This window comes from Eptesicus fuscus, chromosome 10, assembly GCF_027574615.1.
Source record: "Eptesicus fuscus isolate TK198812 chromosome 10, DD_ASM_mEF_20220401, whole genome shotgun sequence".
Classification (NCBI taxonomy): Eukaryota; Metazoa; Chordata; class Mammalia; order Chiroptera; family Vespertilionidae; genus Eptesicus; species Eptesicus fuscus.
This window is the reverse complement of record NC_072482.1, coordinates 20,159,365-20,178,139: the sequence shown is the minus strand read 5'-3', so window position 1 is coordinate 20,178,139 and position 18,775 is coordinate 20,159,365. Positions and strand designations below refer to the sequence as shown.

The 18,775-nt window shown below is 37.7% G+C and overlaps 1 protein-coding gene across 1 annotated transcript in view; it reads left to right on the top strand.

The window, feature by feature from the left end:
- The window catches only part of PKHD1 (PKHD1 ciliary IPT domain containing fibrocystin/polyductin), a 418,502-nt gene that overhangs the window by 208,820 nt on the left and 190,907 nt on the right, over window positions 1-18,775 (top strand). The window contains exons 46-48 of the mRNA XM_008157496.3: window positions 3,387-3,522; window positions 6,073-6,316; window positions 18,095-18,287. Coding sequence (XP_008155718.2) covers window positions 3,387-3,522; window positions 6,073-6,316; window positions 18,095-18,287 — 573 coding nt within the window. The remainder of the gene's footprint in view (window positions 1-3,386; window positions 3,523-6,072; window positions 6,317-18,094; window positions 18,288-18,775) is intronic.

The following is an 18,775-nucleotide window of genomic DNA, read 5'->3' as shown; positions in this document are numbered from 1 at the left end:
GATAATGGAGAAAAGTACAGAAATTACAAGCAAAGATCTCAATGGATTTTTAGAAAGCAAAAATCATGTGCATAGCACCCTGTCAATAATAGAACATTACCACTTCCTCTGATGCCCCTCATACCTCCTCTCATTTAACCCAACCCCCAGACCCCTGCCTGAAGAGGGACATTATTCAGACTTCTAGCCCTAGCCAGTTTGGCTCAGTGGATAGAGCGTCAGCCTGCGGACTCAAGGGTCCCGGGTTCGATTCCGGTCAAGGGCATGTACCTTGGTTGTGGGCACATCCCCAGTAGGGGGTGTGCAGGAGGCAGCTGAATCGATGTTTCTCTCTCATCAATGTTTCTAACTCTCTATCCCTCCCCCTTCCTCTCTGTAAAAAATCAAAAAAATATATTTAAAAATAAATAAATAAATAAATACAGACTTCTATAGACATAGATTGGTTTCAAATCTGTTTTTGAACTTTATATAAATGGAATCATAGCTCTGTAGTGTCTGGCTTCTTTGGCACAACACTATGTCTACAAGATTCATTCATTTTTTTATGTTATAATACTTTATTCTTCCAGTTGCTATGCAGTTTTCTACTTTATGACTGTACCACAGTTTTTTTTTTTTTTTAAAGCTATATTGCTCTTGATAGATATTTGATTATTTGCAGTTTGGGGTCATTACAGATGATGATGTTATGAACAATCTTTGATGTCTCTATATGTGCATGCACTTCTGTTGAATATATGCAAAGTTGTAAACTGCTGGCTCAGAGGATGTCCCTCCAGCTCTAGGGGATAATGCCAAACAATAGTGCCAAGTGTTCACACTTGTACTAGCATGCGGGTGAGCAGTTTCACAGCTACATCCTGGTATTTCTCTTGACCAGTATCCTGGATATTTTCTCCATGTCTCCCCATTATTGAAACTCTTGCTCCTAACTCCCACATCTTCCTCCTTTCTGATTTAATTCCTCTTTTATTAGAGTGTAGCCTATAGTAACTTTCTTAACAAATTAAGGGTCTGTGGAAGGTAAAGGTTTTGAGCTATAAACAGAGAACCCCTTATCAGTAGGTTGTCGGTTATAGAATACCAGGTTAAGTTCATTTTGTATTGTTATTTTGAAGGCAGTGTTTCAATATCTTCTATCTTCTAGTCTTGAGGTTGAGTAGTTTTAAGGTCCTCTAATTCTAGGTCTTTTTAAAAAATACGTTTTTATTGATTTTTAAATAGAGGAAAGGAGAGGGAGAGCGAGATAGAAACATTTATGAGGGAGAAACATTGGTCGGCTGCCTGCTGCATGCCCCTTACTGAGGATCAAGCCGCAACCCTGGCATGTGCCCTGATCGGGAATCGAACTGGGGACCCCTTGGGCCTTGGGATGATGCTCAATCCACTGCCACACCGGCGGGGCTAATTCTAGGTCTTTTATGAGTAACCTTTTAGTTTCCTTTTTGGACGTTTTTAGGATCTTGTCCTTGTTCCTGATGTTTTGCAACTTCAATATGATGTACCTTGTGTGGCTTTTTGTCCTATCCTTGGTGTTAGGCACTGGGTGAGAACCTTCAGTATTATTTCTTTGAGAATTTCATAATTTTCTCCTCTTTATTTTTTATTTTTGAAAACTATTATTATTTGGATATTGGACCTCCTAAATTGTTTTTCTAATTTTCTTAAGTTTCTCTCTGGTTTCCCAACTGTATTTTTATTCTACTTTCTAGGCTACCTTGTCATGTTTTCTTATTGAATTTGTTATTTCTGCTCTCCTGTTTTTGTTCTCTTTTCCTTTCTGACCCCACCTCCTTTTCTTTGGCTTCTTCTTCTTGTTTCATGGATATAGTATATTTATTTATCTGTGGTTATTAATGGTGATATTTTAAGTTTTCTTCTGATTTCTATACTGGCTTTGTCTCTACTGTTTTTCTTCTGTTTGTTTCTGTCACTCTTTCCTGTTGGAAGTCCCTGAAAATTTCTGGTGATCCTCAAATGTACAATGGAGCACTAACAACTTGATTAAATGGAGTTTGCTGAAGAAATTTTGTGGTTTAATCCTGGAAGCAATTTTTTTTTTAGGTTTTTAAATTTTAATTTTTATATTAACATACATTAAAACTGACTTTTTGTAGTTGTTGTTAATCCTTACCCCAGGATATTTTTTCCATTGACTTTTTAGAGAGAGTAGAAGGGAGGAGGAGGAGAGAGAAACATCAATGTGAGAGAGCCATATCGATTGGTTGCCTCCTGAACACCCCCCAGGGTCAGAGCCTGCAACTGAGGTACTTTGCCCTTGACCAGAATTGATCCTGAGACCCTTCAGTCTATGGGCTGATGCTCTATCCACTGAGCCAAACCAGCGAGGGCCTAACTATTTTTTGATGTATAATGTCCAGTTTTTAACATATGTATAGACTGGTGTAACCACCACCACCACAATCAAGATGCAGAACAGTTGCATCAACCCCATAAACTCCCTTCAGCTTGTTCTTTGTAGCCACCTCCTCCTCTCATATCAACCCATGGGAATTACTCATCTATTCTCTGTCTTTTCAACAATCATTCATATAAAAGAATCAGATAGTGTGAAACCTTTGGCACTGGCTTCTCTCACTCCCAGATGCCTTAGGGAATTTATCTAACTTGTTGCAAAAACAAGATTTTCTTACTTATGATTGTTGGGTAGTATTCTACTATAAGGATATACCAGAGTTTGTTTATCCATTCATTTGTGAAGGGCATTTGAGTTGTTTCCTGATTTTATACTTACAAATGAAAGTGTTATGGCCATGTGCATAAAGTTTTTATATGAACATAATTTTCTTTTTTTAAATTCTTTATTAAAGTATTACATATGTCTCCTTCTCCCCTCCCCCCCCCCCAAGCACATGCCCTCACTCTCCTTGAGTCTGTGTCCATTGGTTATGCTTATATGCATGCATGCAAGCCCTTTGGTTGATCTCTACCCCCTTCCCCCACCCTCCCCTGCCTTCCCTCTGAGGTTTGACAGTTTTGAACATAATTTTCATTTCTCAAAGGTAAACACCTAGGAGTTGAATTACTAGGCCGTATGATAAAGGTATGTTTAACTAGATCAGAAACTGCCAAACTATTTGCCACAGTGGCTGTATCAATTTGTACTCCCACCAGCAATATATGAGAATTTTAGTTGTTCCTTACCCTCATTAGCATTTGGTATCATCACCATTTTTTACTTATCATTCTCATAAAAATATAGTGTATTTTATGGTGATTCTTTGTCGTGTATATGATTTGTAAATATTTTCTCCCAGTCTGTAGCTTGTCTTTTTATTCTCTTAATTGTTTCTATTTGTGCATTACAAATTGTACTAGTTCTCTTCTTTTTCTTACCTTCTTCTCCCCCCTGTGAATCATAGGAAAGCCTGTGTATGTCAGCAGGGATCAAAACTCCCAAAAGATGGGAACTGATGGTATCTAACACAACTTTTGTTAATTTTGATCTCACTGACTGCGTGTCCATCAGAACCTGTTCGGGCTGTTCCCGAGGACAGGGTAAGTTGATTGAATAGATAAGACAAACAGCAAATAAGGCAAACACTCAAGTAAATATGATAAATAGTGGCAAAGCCTTTGTGACTCATTATTTCTTTCAGTTATAAAATTGCATCAGTAGAAACTGCTGCTCAAATTACCTAAAATAAATCCTAGACTCTAGGACCTAGAGGAAGCCATGTATTCTCAATACAGCTCCTGATGCTCCCCATTCTTTTCCTGTGAAGGCATCTATCACACTATTATTATGTTACTGTGTCTCTGCTGGACTCTGAGCTTCACAAAGGCAGGGATTATGTCTCTTTTCACAGTCTTATCATTAGTACCTAGTAGCCTGTGCCTAATAGGCTCATTGATTAAATTAGTGGATAAAGTTGAATGGATAGACATATGAATATAAACTAACATACATGCTATATTTCCTGAAAGAGCCAGAATTTAGTACTTTATGTTTTCAACAGCCTAAGGTTTGTTGTATGCACAAAAAGAACCATAGGAATTTTTGTTCAGTTGTTAACCACATCTCAGAGGTGGTGAGAAATACCTTGGAGGACTCATGGACTAAGGTGAAAAGGAGTGGGGAGCAATCTAGTTGATTTGATCTTTGTAAACAGCCAAACCAAGTAATTCAAGTAAATATGCTCTTGTGGTTTGAATCACCAATTTAGATAATTGTTTGTTTTTTTAATTAAATGAATAATCAGCAAGTCTCCACTTTACTTTTTTTTTTTTCCTTCTGTATAAGCAGAGCCAAAGACTTTGTTTATTTGGGTGGCATCTGACTTAAAATTGTAAATAATAGGAATAAAAATAACTTAGGACATTCACTTCAAATCACAACTCTTCAGTTCTTTAAAGCTTCATTGTTTCGTATCATTTATAAGACACTGAAAAAAGCACTCTATTCCTTATTAGCTCTAATTCCTTCTCACTGCATAATCTTGCTAAGTCATATTGTTTATTTGTTTAAAAACTGTCTATTCCAAGTTTGTTTAAGGAACTGGGGCGTACAAAGATGAAAAACACGTAATTCTTCTCTTCCAGGAGCTCTTGATCTAGGCCCAAAAGTAAATGTTTAATCTAGTCTCTGTACTAGAGTGTGATGAGTACAGTCCTAGAAAACTGAACAAGGTCAGTGAAAAGAGCAAGGAAGGAGGTCAGGTGAGATTTCATAGAAGTGACTTTTTATTTTTTAAAAATATTTTAAAAAATTTATTTTAGAGAGAAAGGAAGAGAGAGGGAGAGAGAGAAACATCTTTCGGCTGCCTCCTGCATGCCCCCTACCAGGGATCAAGCCAGTAACCTGTGCTTGTGCCATGGCTGAGAATTGAATCAACGACATTTTGATGCATGGGATGATGCTCAGCCAACTGAGCCACACTGGCCAGGGCCATAGAGATGACTCGTAGGCAGGGTTTTGAAAGGTGAATGGATATTTGCAAGAGAGAATATGCCGAGAAGAGTTTCTAAGTATTAGGAATAGCATATGCAAAATATTAAAATCCCAATAGGCCTGAATTGTAGTTTCAGGTGGTTGTGGTATGAGATGAACTTTAGAAGTTGCCAGAGGTTAATCATGGAATCTTGAATGTGGGACTTAATTCACTGCATGGACTAAACTGGGATGCAGAATGAAAGCACCAGGGCTTCTATTTGTATCTTATTCTTTTTTATTTTCCTTTTTGTCTATTTCACAATGTACATAATAAAGACGTATAGTCGCATATGTACAGAGAGATATGTGCTAATGTAAAGATTTTAATGACAGGGCTGTGTGATTTAGAAGACCACTGCCATAGTTCCTTCCTGAACAACTGGACTAGTGGCAGTTCCGAAAAATCACATGGAGGTGGTGTGAGAGACAGACTGCTAAGAAGTATAGCTCTAGAGCTAATACTTAAAAAGTGTGTTACTATTACTCTTTGTCCACACGATTGAAAGTTGCTTTTGAGGGTAAATCTTTCAAGTATAAACCTCAGAAGAGGCGGGGTTAAACTCTCCACAGAAGAACTGGAGCAGACAGATGGAAAGACTAAACCAAGACACCTTTAGTAGTTAGTAATTAGTAAGTTAGTGTTCCGTGTCTCTATTTCCCACTAGAACAGTTTCTCACCCTTCGCACTATTAGTATTTTGGGCTGAATAGTTTTTTGTTGTGGGGACTGTCTTGTGCATCGAGGAAGTTAATCAGCATCACTCCCTCTACCCGCCAGATGTCAATATCACTGCCATCTACATAATTGTGACAGCCCCAAATGATTCCAAATAGGGCCAGATGTCCCCTGGAGGGCAAAATGACCCCTGGTTGAGAATCACTGCCCTAAAATGCAGACTGTATGAAGGCAATATCAATATTGCTCTTGTTTTCCACTGTGCCTCCAGTACATACCACAGAGCCTGGCATACACTAAACACTCATGATTTTTTTTTCTTGAACAAAACTATATAAATACGCAATTTAAAGTACTGAATATATCCCAGCAAATTCAGCTGCCATTTGTTATAATAATCTGCTGTGCCTTATGTAACACTCTTATCTTCCATTTTATAGGTGGATTTACTGTGAAGACCAACCAGTTAAAGTTTATAAACTCTCCCAACATAGTAGCATTTCCATTTCCTCATGCGGCAATTTTGGAAGACTTGGATGGGTCTCTGTCTGGGAAAAATGGAAGTCACATTCTTGCTTCTATGGAAACCCTCTCAGATTCTTGTTTGGTCAGTGCCAGATTCAGTCAGATTGTCCCTGGCAGTGTCTGTGGAGATGTTTTCTTTCATCGTATGTCTATTGGATTGTAAGTTGAATTAACTTTACTTCATACCAATGAGCATGCATGTATCATTCAGGCTGTTAAGGTTTATACACTTAATCTTAGCCAAAAGGCTGAGAAGTGATTTATAAAAGGTTTATAAAAGGGAAATTGTTTTCTAGATTCTATTTTAAGTATTTAGTTCTACACAAGTGATGGTGAATAATTTTGACAGCTGTCAAATCATAAGTTTATGATTATGGTAGTTTTAGACTGATTCAAATGGCAGCTAACTTTCAATATCACTGGACCAGAACTCATAGTCCATGACCTCTTATTGACATTCTGAGCTAATAGCTCCCTCTTGAAAAAATTTGCAACCAACAGAAAATTTGACATGTATTTAAATTAATATATTTTTATTGATTTCAGAGAGGAAAGGAGAGGGAGAAAAAGATAGAAACAACAATGATGAGAGAGAAACATCCATCGGCTGCCTCCTGCACACCACATATGACCCACAACCCACAACCTGGGCATGTGCCCTGACTGGGAATTGAACCGTGACCTCCTGGTTCATGGGTCGATACTCAACTAGTGAGCCACACTGGGTGAAATGTACTTAAATTAAAAGTATTATTAAAAATCCCAATAATGTCCATTCTCATTTACACATGTTTACTCTCCCAAAGCCCTTTTTAAGTGTTCCATATGCTCCAGGGAAGCAATTGCTGATGCCTTCCTATTACTTGCAAAGTTGCTTCACTCCAGTTCATTTTCCTTGTTAATTTCATGAACTATTGGATTCGTACAATACATTTCCTATTAATATTGGAGCAAGGACCCTTTGGTTATACTAGTCAAACTACCATTAAGTCAGCAGCTGGGATCTTTATAATGCATAATAGTGTTGCTTCTGCCCTCTTTAATTTCCAGGTAATGATTGTTGAGTGTCTGGGGTTCTATCTTTTACCTGTTTCAAACGCATTGTATATATTTAGCCACACCTCTTTCTTTCCTTTCTTTTAAGTGTTCTAACTGCAGGAATACTAACTAAGTCAAGTGATTCAGCTAGAGCCTGTTGGCATCTTTTTTAAGCCAGTAAACTCCAGAGAGTGAGTCAATGTGGTCAGTATTGCACAGTCTGCATTTTGAATGCCTATGGAATCAGTATCTTGACATTCTGTTTTAAAAGCCTTAGTAAAACAGTGCTAGCATCTAGTAATTTGAATTTTTTTTCTACTTTTGCTGTCCAGACTGTGTATTATTCTATGTAATGTTAATGGGCCCAATTCCAGTGAGTAAAATAGCAGTGTGGAGAGGCATATATTTTAATTTTTAATCATTTTGATTGTGCAGAGCATGACTTTTAAAAAATTCTCACAGATGCATCCTGGTTTTTATTGTTATTTTATTGATTTTTTCCAAAGGTGTTTTAATGAGTGTTTTCATATTTATAAGTTAATGATTTATTTCTTAGATGCATTTTTTTTTCAAATGGGGAAATTTAAAATGGATTCGTGTAGTTAAAAAGAACATTATGTGCTTGTATGACACGTATTTGTCTGTGTTCTTTAAACTCCTTTTTTATGCCTTATTTTGAAACCTATTGGGACACTGTCTCTTACAGAGGCACTTAGCGCTGGTGTTAGAAGACTCTACAGAAGTAATCTTACTGAGCATCTGTTCTTGGAGAGCTTTAAGACAGGACCCTTGGGTGCTTACCTTAGCAGCATTTAGGGACTGACAAGGTAAAAAAAATAATAACCCTGAAACAATATTCCAAGCTGATTCAAAAGGCTTTTACTAGGGTGAAAAACTTGTCTTGGTTTGTCTGGAATTTTCCTGGTTTTAAAATAAAAAAAATCTCATGTTCTAGAAACTCCTTCAGTCTTGAGAAAACCAGGATGGTTGGTCACTCTGCTCTCTATGATTATATGAAAAAATTTCAGGTTGATCCACAAGTCAATGGACAAATGCCCAACTATCTTGAGTTAGCCCCAGGGAAGTCTCAGTTACGTCTCTTGGCTTTAGAGTCCCCACCACTAGGATAAGGTGATTGGATTAGATGGTCTCTAGGGACTTGCTAGTCAAAGTGCACCAGCATCCCCCAGGGTTCTGTCAGAAGGGGGAATCAAAGACTCCGCCCCAGACATCCTGAATCAGGACCCTCAGGTGATTTATATTCAAGGTTGAGAAGCACTGCCCTCAGGTCCTTCTAACCTTAACCTTCGATGATTCTATCCCTCAAATTTGTGCTGAGTGACTTGATCTTTGTCCCAGAGCATTATAACCTCATTAGGAATATGTCAGAGCTAATGAGCAATTTGAATTCAGCGTGGATACAAACTTTGCTGCATTTCAGGGAGACAGGATTAATTTGTTGTGCTACTTGCCCTGGAGCAAGCACCCTAAGAGTTGATTTACTAAGCTCTCACAGTCATGATCTTTTGGGGTTGCATGCTGATGGAGATCTGATATGGCACAAGCACCCTGCTGTCTTCACTTTCCACTCTTACCCCCTCCCTCACCATGAGGTCCCAGAGTGTGGCCTTGCATCGCTGTGTAAACAAGGCACACATTTTCCTTTTGTGAACAACCAAATGATTGGAATGGAATTTTTCCCCTGGAAGTCCCCCTCTATGGTCCAATTTCACTATTAGTTTTTTGTTTGACATTGGCAACCTCTGTCCCTGCCCCTCACTACCTTTTTTAAGTCAGATGGGTACCCACATTTGTGGTGCAGCCTGTTTTATAGCTTCCTTGGACTCTACCCTAGCAGTTGGGTTGACAGGCATGTAAATACTTCTTCACCTAAATATTACACTTAATATTTAAGTGAAGAAAAAATTGTCAACCTCTATAGGGTAGAGTCTAGTTTTATGCTTTGTTAAAATGCCAACAAACTTGACCAAGTTCATGAGAGCTGCTTACATTGTTCCTTCCCTCACTCACCAGTTCTAAAACGGCTTTCTGTAGGAGCCACAGGTATTCTGGATAGTATTCTTTTCCCAGCTTTTCTTTCTACCAATCTGATCTGCCCAGCTCACCCTTCCTGATAAGACAGGGATGGAGTTAGCCCTACCGATGTAAGGCAGAACTTCATTTTGGAAAAATACGTCAGTGACTCATTTTCTCCAGAGGTTCCATAATGATGACATAGTGCTTGGATTTATCCTAACATAGTGCTCGGATTTATCCGTCCCCAAATTTAGATAAATGTTTTCTTCTGCACAGGGATAATTACATGGAACGAGCATACTATTCCCAATAATATTTTTTTCCTATATGTCAGAGCTGTTCTTTTTAAAATTTTTAATTTTATTTTAAATCTTTACTTAAAGTGTTACATATGTCCCCCCTCTTCCCCATTGATCTCTTCTAGCCTCCCCCTGCCCCTCCTATTCCCCATCCTCAGGCCTTCACCGCCCAATTGTCTGTGTCCATGAGCTATGCATTTTTGTGTGCTCCTTCCAGATCTCCTTTATAAGCTCCTCTTCTTGTCTCTTAAGTGCTGTTGTTTCTTAGGATTCTGTGAGGAGCTTTCCTTTCTCTCAAGTCATACTCTTTCCAGGTGATCTGGGTTATTTCAGTTAACATTCACTTCAGTTAACATTCACTAATGCTTCCAGGTTTTCTTCATTTAGTCTCTACAGCTATACTGAGCTCCAGACCTACTAATCCAACTGCCCTTAGGATCAGCACTGTCCAATATGGTAGCCACATATGGCTCATTCAAAATTGAGATGTGACATAATTCTAAATTATATACCACATTTCTAAGACTCGCTATGAAAAAAGAATGCAAAAGATCTCAATAATTTCTTTATTTGATTATATTGAAATGATAATATTTTGGATATACTGGGTTAAATTTATTATAATTAATTTCACCTTTTTTACTTTTTAATATAGCTACTGTAAAATTTAAGACTATGTCTTTGGCTTGCATTAATGGTTTGCATTATATTTCTATTGAGCAACAATGCTTTAAATATTTTCACTAGAGTGTTTAATAGGCATCTAAAACCTGATTTGCCAAAACTCAGTTTTATGGTCTTTATCCACAGAGCTGTTTCCCCCTGGGGATTCTGAGAAATGCTTATTTCACATATAAGTCATCTACCAAGTACAGTCCATTTTACCTCTCCCAAAAATTCCTATTGAATCTTTCTACTTCTGTCCTTCCCAACTTCCTCTCCTAGTCCAGGCCACCATACCTCTCACCTGTATAATCACAACAGCTTCTTAGCTTGCCATCTTGCTATGCTCCCATCCTTGAACTTTATAATTGCAGATCTGGTCCTGCTCTTCATTCATTCCCCTGTTTGAAACTTTTAAAGTTTTCTCAGTGTCTTTAAAAGAAAGTCCAACATTTTAAGTATCTCATGGGCCCTTTATGACCTGTTTCCTGTTTATAATTCTAGCATGGTCTCAACACGCTGCCCTCCTTCCTTGCATTTTGTCTCAGCCACACTCACCTTCGTTGTGCTTTTAAATTCATAATGTTCAACTTCCATGGAACTCAGCATGAAAGTCATTTTCTCTGGTAAACTTCTCTGAGTTTTCTGTACACGTTTCGATAGCCTTGCTGTGTGCTGGCTCCATATACTTGCACTAACCAATACTCATAGCCCCTACATAGCTTTACAAATTTCCCATCTCTTCTTGTAGATGGTATGCAGTGTAAGAATAGGGTTTTTATTGTGTGTGTGTATTTTTATTATAATACCTATTACCATTTTGAAACATAATGATTCAATAAAATTAGTATTGAACAAATGAATATAAGTAAAAGAAATTGTGGACTCCCCCAAACCTTCTTCCTCTAGGGCCCTTATGCCTATTTTTCTCTTAGGACATGTTTATGATAAGCCCATGGCACTCAAATTTTCTTCAGAAGACTCAGGATTAAAGTGCTATCTCTAGTCTTTATTTCTAAAATTCATAGGAACATCTAATACTTAAGATTGTCATTTCATAATGTCTCTGGATGTTTGCTTTCCTTTGACTGTCAGCTGAGCAGATGATTTATTTAGCAACTGATTATTCCTCTACTTTGCCCCTACCCCACGCCTGTTGAATCAGCAGTTAATCTACATTTGCAATTATTTTCTTGCCCTGGAAATATTGATGCATAGACTTGTGATGGAGAGAATGAGAAGTCAACCCTCAAAATTACCATCTGGGAATTATTATTATTATTGGTTTATAGTACTCACTAGCTCCTTCAGTTGTCATAGACTTATTAAAATGACAGTAAGTAATTCAGTTTTTTCATTTATTGACTATATTGAGTGTGGGGGGGATTAGAAGAGTTTAAAAGATGTTACAGGTTGGTGAAACAGTCTTTTTTGAGTTTTTATAGGATGTTCATAAAATAAAGTCAAGACATATATTTGAAATAAATTTTTAAATCTGAAGAATAGAGAAGTAATTAAGAATCATTTGTAGGTACAAGACATAGCTCTCCCTACCCCAACTTCCTGGGTGCATTCCTTTGGTAAGTTACTCCACCTCTTTTTGCTTCAGTTCTCACATCAGTAAAATGGGCATAATGATATTATTTATCTCACAGGGAAAGTGCCTGACATGTAGTAATTGCTCAGCACATGTTGTCTTTAAGAAGTCTATATTTTACTTTGGTGATTTACAAAACAACATATAAACATGCTACTAGCTAAATAAAATATTATAGATTATTATGTTTCTGAGAAACAAATGTCTGGCAAAGAAATAAAGTTTACTCAACTTTTACTTAATCCAATTCTTGAAAAATAGGGAATACTTTTTATAGTTCCATGATGTTATACTAAGCCAGGTGAACCTCCCAGGTAGTCATAGAATCTGGAATAATTCAGGACATAGTCTTTGATTCATTGTTACCCAAAGCTTTCTGTTTCTTCCTTCCTGCTTCTCTTGGAAAAGAAAAGGTTAATGTTCATGTTGATCACCTTGACTCTTAGATCTTGCTTAATATCCTCTCCTGTAGTGCTTGCATTCGGTTTTTACCTATATAACTGCTCTTAATGTGTCAGTGTTCAAAGTATGAGGCACCCCCTGCCTCTGTGATGCAAAAGTAAAGAAGAGTTCAAATGGAAATTTTGGCCTACCTTTTCCTTTAATAATTGCCTAACTCTACTTCCTAGGGATAAATAGGCACAGCATCACTAATGGTATCTGTTCATTCCTCAAAAGCAAAAAACAAACAAAGAAATACCTATGTGAGATAGAAAAATTCCAAGAAGCATTATCCTCTCTTGGCAGCACAAGTTACAGAAGTAAAATAGAAAAAGATCTAAAAATCATAATGAACCCCCAAACTGAGGGATATCCTCAAATTATGTCACTGAACATGGCTTTGGAAAGGGGTTGACAATGAGCTTGTGAACTGGTATCAGTCAGCTCCTCCATAGCACCAGATGAGTGTATACATTATGTGTGCATGTGTGTGTGCATGTGTGTGTGTATGTGTATGGGAGGACAAGGTTCTTAGTCTAACTCCATGCCTGATGCATAACATTATTTTTCCATTTCCCTGACAGGTAGCTGTCTACCTTCTGGTTGTGTAGTTTTAATAGTGGTCTTCTCATGCTCTGAAGAAACCATTCCAGCTAGATTCAATAGTTCAAGAAAAGAGATGCAATGGTATTTGAAGAATCATGTTAGGTAGGATGGTAGACATCTGTTGCTTCTCTTCATGGAGTAAGATAGAATAAGCAAGAAGTATTGTCCTAAGTGTGTGCAAAAAACTGTAGGGACTATGTTTGAGGAGGTGGTAGGTGGATTCTGGCCTTGGGCTTGTCTATAATAAACTATTTTTTCTTTAGCCAACTCTGAAAAATAACCTGTGGAAATATACATCTGCAAACTCATGGAGGAGTGATCTTAGGGTTTGCCTGTCAGAAACACAAGGATTATTAAATCATATGGCTTTTGCCTCTCTGCCTCCCAATCCTGTTGTGTTTTTTTTTAAATGTGAATTTAAAGATTATTAAAAGGTTAGGGGAAAGACTGAATGTTGTGGCTTCTTTTCTCATTTTAGATTTATTTTTCAGAAGGAGATATATTTAAGTGTACCTCAATCAAAAAGTGTATATTAAAAAAAAGCTAACTGACACTGGATGGTGGCAGGTCAGCAGGTAGGATGGTGGTTTTCTGTCAAGGACTTGTTATGAGCCCAGTGTATTTTTAAAGGGCGTTCAACCCAGACTGTGCTATAACAATTTGTTGGCTGTGCTCCAAATTTCAATTTTGTTTTCTTCGGGAAGTAAAAGATGAAAGCATCAGCAGCAAGCACTAACATCCAGAATATGCTAGCAGCACTATTTGAGGCTAGTTATTATGATGTGTCTGGCTTAGGAGATGTGTAATTAGAAAGTGTTTATTTCACAATTGTTCCAAATTTGAGAGCATTTAGAGCTCAGTGCAGTGTTTGTCTTAATACACAGAGATATGGACCCTCAGGAAAAGTTAGCTAACGGTAAACACAAACCAGAGTGTTAATAGTTGTCCTCATTGGTATTGTTGATTGCCTAACAAATCCTTTGTGGGCAGCATACATTCAACAGTTCCACACAGTATATGGGCACTAAAGTACATAACTTTATGCAACTAGTATTGTAAATTGGTACATAGGCTGGAAGTTGTATCAAGTGCACAGACAGTGCTTTATTTCTAAAGGAAACTATTACTTAATTAAAAACTAGTTCGGGCATTTAAAAAAAGAACAAAAATTAAGGCACCTCATTGAACAGGGAGGATAAAAGGAAAGGTTTGCAGTTCTTTTGTCTTTTTGATTGTACACAGGAGCTGTTGCTGACGCAGAGGGAAGGGTTAACATTTAAAATGGACTGGTTGCCTCCTGATTTCTTGCACATAAAACCATGAGAAGTTCAGGGAGAGACTTCTTCCCCTAGTAATGAAGCTTTCTGCTGCTAATGGCCCATGCAGACTCCCTTGGCTCCTCCAAATTAGAAATACTTTTGTGCTCCTTTGCTTCATTAACAGTAAAGAGAGGGAGATTGGTGGCTATTTAGGGCATGGGGAAATTGGTGGCTATTTAGGGCAAGCGAAAATTGTAGCAATTATGGTTGGTAAATTCTCTTCATGATGTTCTTCGACTCTTGATGTTCCTTTGGTGCTTTTCAGAAGAGCCCACCACTGTCTCTACTAGCATTTTTCCTGGAAGGATGGGAGTTATTTGAATGTTTGGCCCCAGGTGATGGTCAACACAAGGCACCTTGCCTACTGAGAGATGATGGGTCTTTTACATTTTGATTTGCTTTTCAGAATATGTCATACGATTCTTTCCACTTCTAGCTGTGATAAAGGTATATTGGAGAACCTTTACCTCCTCTACCTGTATTGAATTACAGAAAGCTGGTGCTGCATGTGAGTGTCTGTGAAATTGCATCCCGAATAAACCTTGCTAGAGAGATGGGGTGGCTTGATAGGATTAGGGCAATGCGTGAAGAAGCAAGAGGAAAGATACTTTAGGATCACAATGTACTATGGTGGGTCTCTGATTGATCAAGGGGTTAGCATCAGATTATTAGATGCTCTTTGGAAGGAAATGGCATCACAAGAAAGGTATAAAAGTCCCAAAGACAAATAGAAATGAATTAGAGTTAGGATTTAGTTGCTTATTTGAAGAGGGGGTTCAGTTTTATAAGGGCCTTCTGAACCTGGAGAGTAAGGTCTGAAAAATGGCTTCTTCAATAATTGAAATTACAATTTATAGAAACTAAACAAGAGAAATTACATCCTGAAAATTGATGCTGTTGGAAATTGAGAAGTAACTAAGTCTAGTCGAAGTGACCAGGAGGATTTTTGGGACACATTGTTGGAATTAAGAAGCATTTCTGGAAATATCTACCCAATAGATTATATTATAACATATAGAGGTAACATTTTCAAGGTGGTTTGCATGATATCTTAAGAAAAGAGTGACAAAATATAGGTTGAAGAAATTAAATGTAAACAGATGGGTTTATAGTTTAAAGTAACTATTTGTAAAAGTAGTTTAATCGAGAGCATTTGACTGGAAAAATAAGAAATTTAAGTTAATAAAAAAACCTTAGCATTTTTCTAAACCAGAGCTCACTAGTGTAGATTGCCTGTAGGTGCCCAGAAGAGGTTTTCTCACCACCAAATATAAGTGTTATGTCCTCTTGACAAATATTCTATTATATCGAGGCTGACCATATCAAGCTCTGTTCACTTAGGATCAAAATGCTTATCTTCTTTGATTAATAAGTTTACATGAAATCCTCTGACACTCATATGGTCTTCTGGGTAGACTTTCCGTTGGGGAGAAACATCACTAAGTGGCCAGTTGAACTGTTCTGGTCCATTTAACACTTGCTTATTCATTCAACAAATATTTACTGAGTACCCACTATGTGAAATATAGTTTTATTTCTTACTGTGAATTAGTCAATGAAAATTCTGATTTATCAATTAGTCTCTCCTGGACTTAGGTCTTTTGACTCATTTTCCAGAGTCCATATCTCCCTGTGAAAGCTGAAGAGATAAAATTTTTAGAACCTGAAACACTCAAAATCACTCCTGTACTGCGAGGAATCCCACTTTATATACTGACCATGGTGCCTACAGTGCATCTAACTCTTTGGTATTTCCTGGTTCCAACTTACCTCTTCGTAGTACATTTGTTTTCCATGGACTTCTCGGTAGCCTATCTTCATTCACTATTAAATGTATTATTTGGGCCAAAATTTGCTGGATGATCTCCTGGGACTCTGAGACTCATAGTTTCAAACAGGAAAGCCGGGCCATGATGATTGAGGACAAATGGGTAGGAGATACAAGGAAGAAAATTAAGCTTTCTAAAACTTACTTAAAGATTAAAAATTAATTATAAATGTCATAAATGGAGGAGGAATTTTAGAATGTGAATATCCCATGACTGGAAGAAGGGACAGAATAAAATATGGAGGAAATTCCTATGATGGATTTGAAAATCAGAACAGGTGACCTTTATGTCCATTCTGATTCTAAGAAAATGAGTTGAAGATTGTCCTTTAGTTCCAATTTAAATTCTGATATACATGTGAAGAAAACAAACACTAAGGATCCCAAGCCCAAAGAGAGGAAGAAGTCCTCCCCACCCCAAACTTTCTAAAGATTTCATTAATGCTGCATAGGGAAATCTTAGAAAAGAATAGTTCTTTTATTCCCAATGCCCCAATTATTTTTCATCCCTTTAATTAACTAACAGATTAAACAAACACATTTAATCTTACAGGGCTCTGTAGCACTAAAAGTATTGAGTGTGTTTTTTAATGACCAAGTAAACCTCTAGAAATTAAAAAAAATAAGTAGCACAGGATGGCAAACCTGACCCATCTGAGATTTTTAAACGAGCTGTAGATAGATGTTGTTTGGCTTGCTGATGGTTACTGAATACTTTACATAGGTTATCTCTTTAAGTTTCCTAGTAGCTATATGAGATACATTCTACTATTGCCTCCATTGAAAAAAGAAAAAAAAGAAATGAAAGCTTGAAGAGGGTCAGTAATTTGCCCAAGTTCATATACCTGGCACATATAAGATAGATTTCCAGTTTATACCCACTTGACATAGTCCCCAAGCACTTAGCACTAAAAACAGTTTCCTTTTATAATATGCCACTGGATTGTAAATTGGCTGTGGATATGCTCATGCCACACCTCACTTTGAAAACCCAACATCCTTCATCTCATTTCCCTCCTCTTTGAGAATTTAATTATCTGCCTGCAGCAAAACACCACAGTTAAAGGTTCTTATGAAAACTAAAACAAAGAGGGAAGGACAGTCATAATGTGTATTGATTTTTATTTTGCTTTATTTTTTTCCTGTCCACTTTGACTTTCTTTTATGGTCTTAGCATGTGGCTAACCCTATTCATGTTCTAGTGAAGTCTTAAAAACCACTTTCTGGAACAGGCTGTGCAAAATCATTTACGGAAATGAAAACTTTATAGTTCCACCTGTGACATTTACATAACAGTTTTGCCATACTCTGCCTCAGTCTTCATTTGGTAAAATGCAGTCCTTCTAGAAACCCTTTAGGAAATTGCCACCAGCTTTTGGGTGAGCTCGCTCACCCATACATTCTTTCTTTGTGTAGCAGACATGATTTGAGTGCCCATTGTGTGAGGGTCCTGTGCCAGGGTAGCAAGAAGAAAATATCTCTGACCTAAGGATCTCACAACCTATGCTAACAAGCACAAAAGCAAGCCCAACAACACTGAGGTGCTGTAGTAGGTGTGAGCAGTGGGCACTGTGCAAGCCCACAAGCGAGGAGCCAGGCTACCTCTTCCCTCTGGGGAAGGCTACTGACGCCATTCCTGCTGGGCAGTGGGAGGTGGGCTTCTGAGAGTCCAGGCACATCAGGTTCTGGCTCTCAGTCATTGCTCCCAATAAGGATATCTACTGACTATATAATATGTTTTCTGTTGTGGAGAAACCTGGTTTACAGCAAAATTCTGGTCATGGACATTTAAAAAAAAAATAGTGGACTATAGTCCTGGTATATGTGAATTCATTGAGATGGCATTTTAGTGGCATCCATTCTGAATGGTACTACCTCCAACCCACCAGACCAGTGACATGCACAGACGATGCAAGGACAGCTTCGCACTGGGCTGTTTTGATGCATGCAGTGACTGCCGGAACCTCCATAGACACACAGGGTAGAAGGGGTCTACAGCACACATGGAGAGAATAGAAGATGAGTCATAACTGATGGAAGAAGAGTACATTAGATCCAGGATGAACAAATAACTTAAAACCCATTTTTTTCTTTTTAAATTCACACTAGAACTAATGCTCCGGATGTTTCTTATGACTTAACCTTGACTGACAGCAGAAATAAGACAACCACCGTCAATTATGTGCGTGACACATTGTCTAACCCTGATGGCTGGATGGCTCTGCTCTTGGATCAAGAGACCTACTCACTGCGATTTGAGACTCCTTGGATCAACAGATCTCTGCAGGGAATTTACTTGATGGTGTGTTCCATTTTCAAGCGCTTATGATGTTTCCTTCTGTAAAATAATAATTTGAAGGTATTAGCATCTCTTGGTATTGATAAAGAAAACTGCAGCAGCATTTTGACCAGATGAATGTATGACTGTAACTTGAATACAATGTGTGTGTGTGTGTTTGAAAATTTTATAATCTGTTTAATAAAATTTTCAAGTTTATATATTTCAAGTTTATATATATTTCACCTTGAATGCAGATTGGTTCTGCCTGAATTTTTAAGTTTATTAATACAATAAAAAAACAGCTTCTAAGCAATCTATCGAATTGTATTCTTATATTATGGGTTAAGAACCAATTTAACCCAGAGAGAAGTGTTTGTAGCCCAAGAAAAATGTCTTAACAAAGCATTTTTGTGTTGCATACTGCCACCTTGTGGTCAAAGATTAACTTGCAAATGAAGGTCTAGGAGTCAAATGGTTAGGGGGAGCAAATACAGGAATAGTCATGTAGG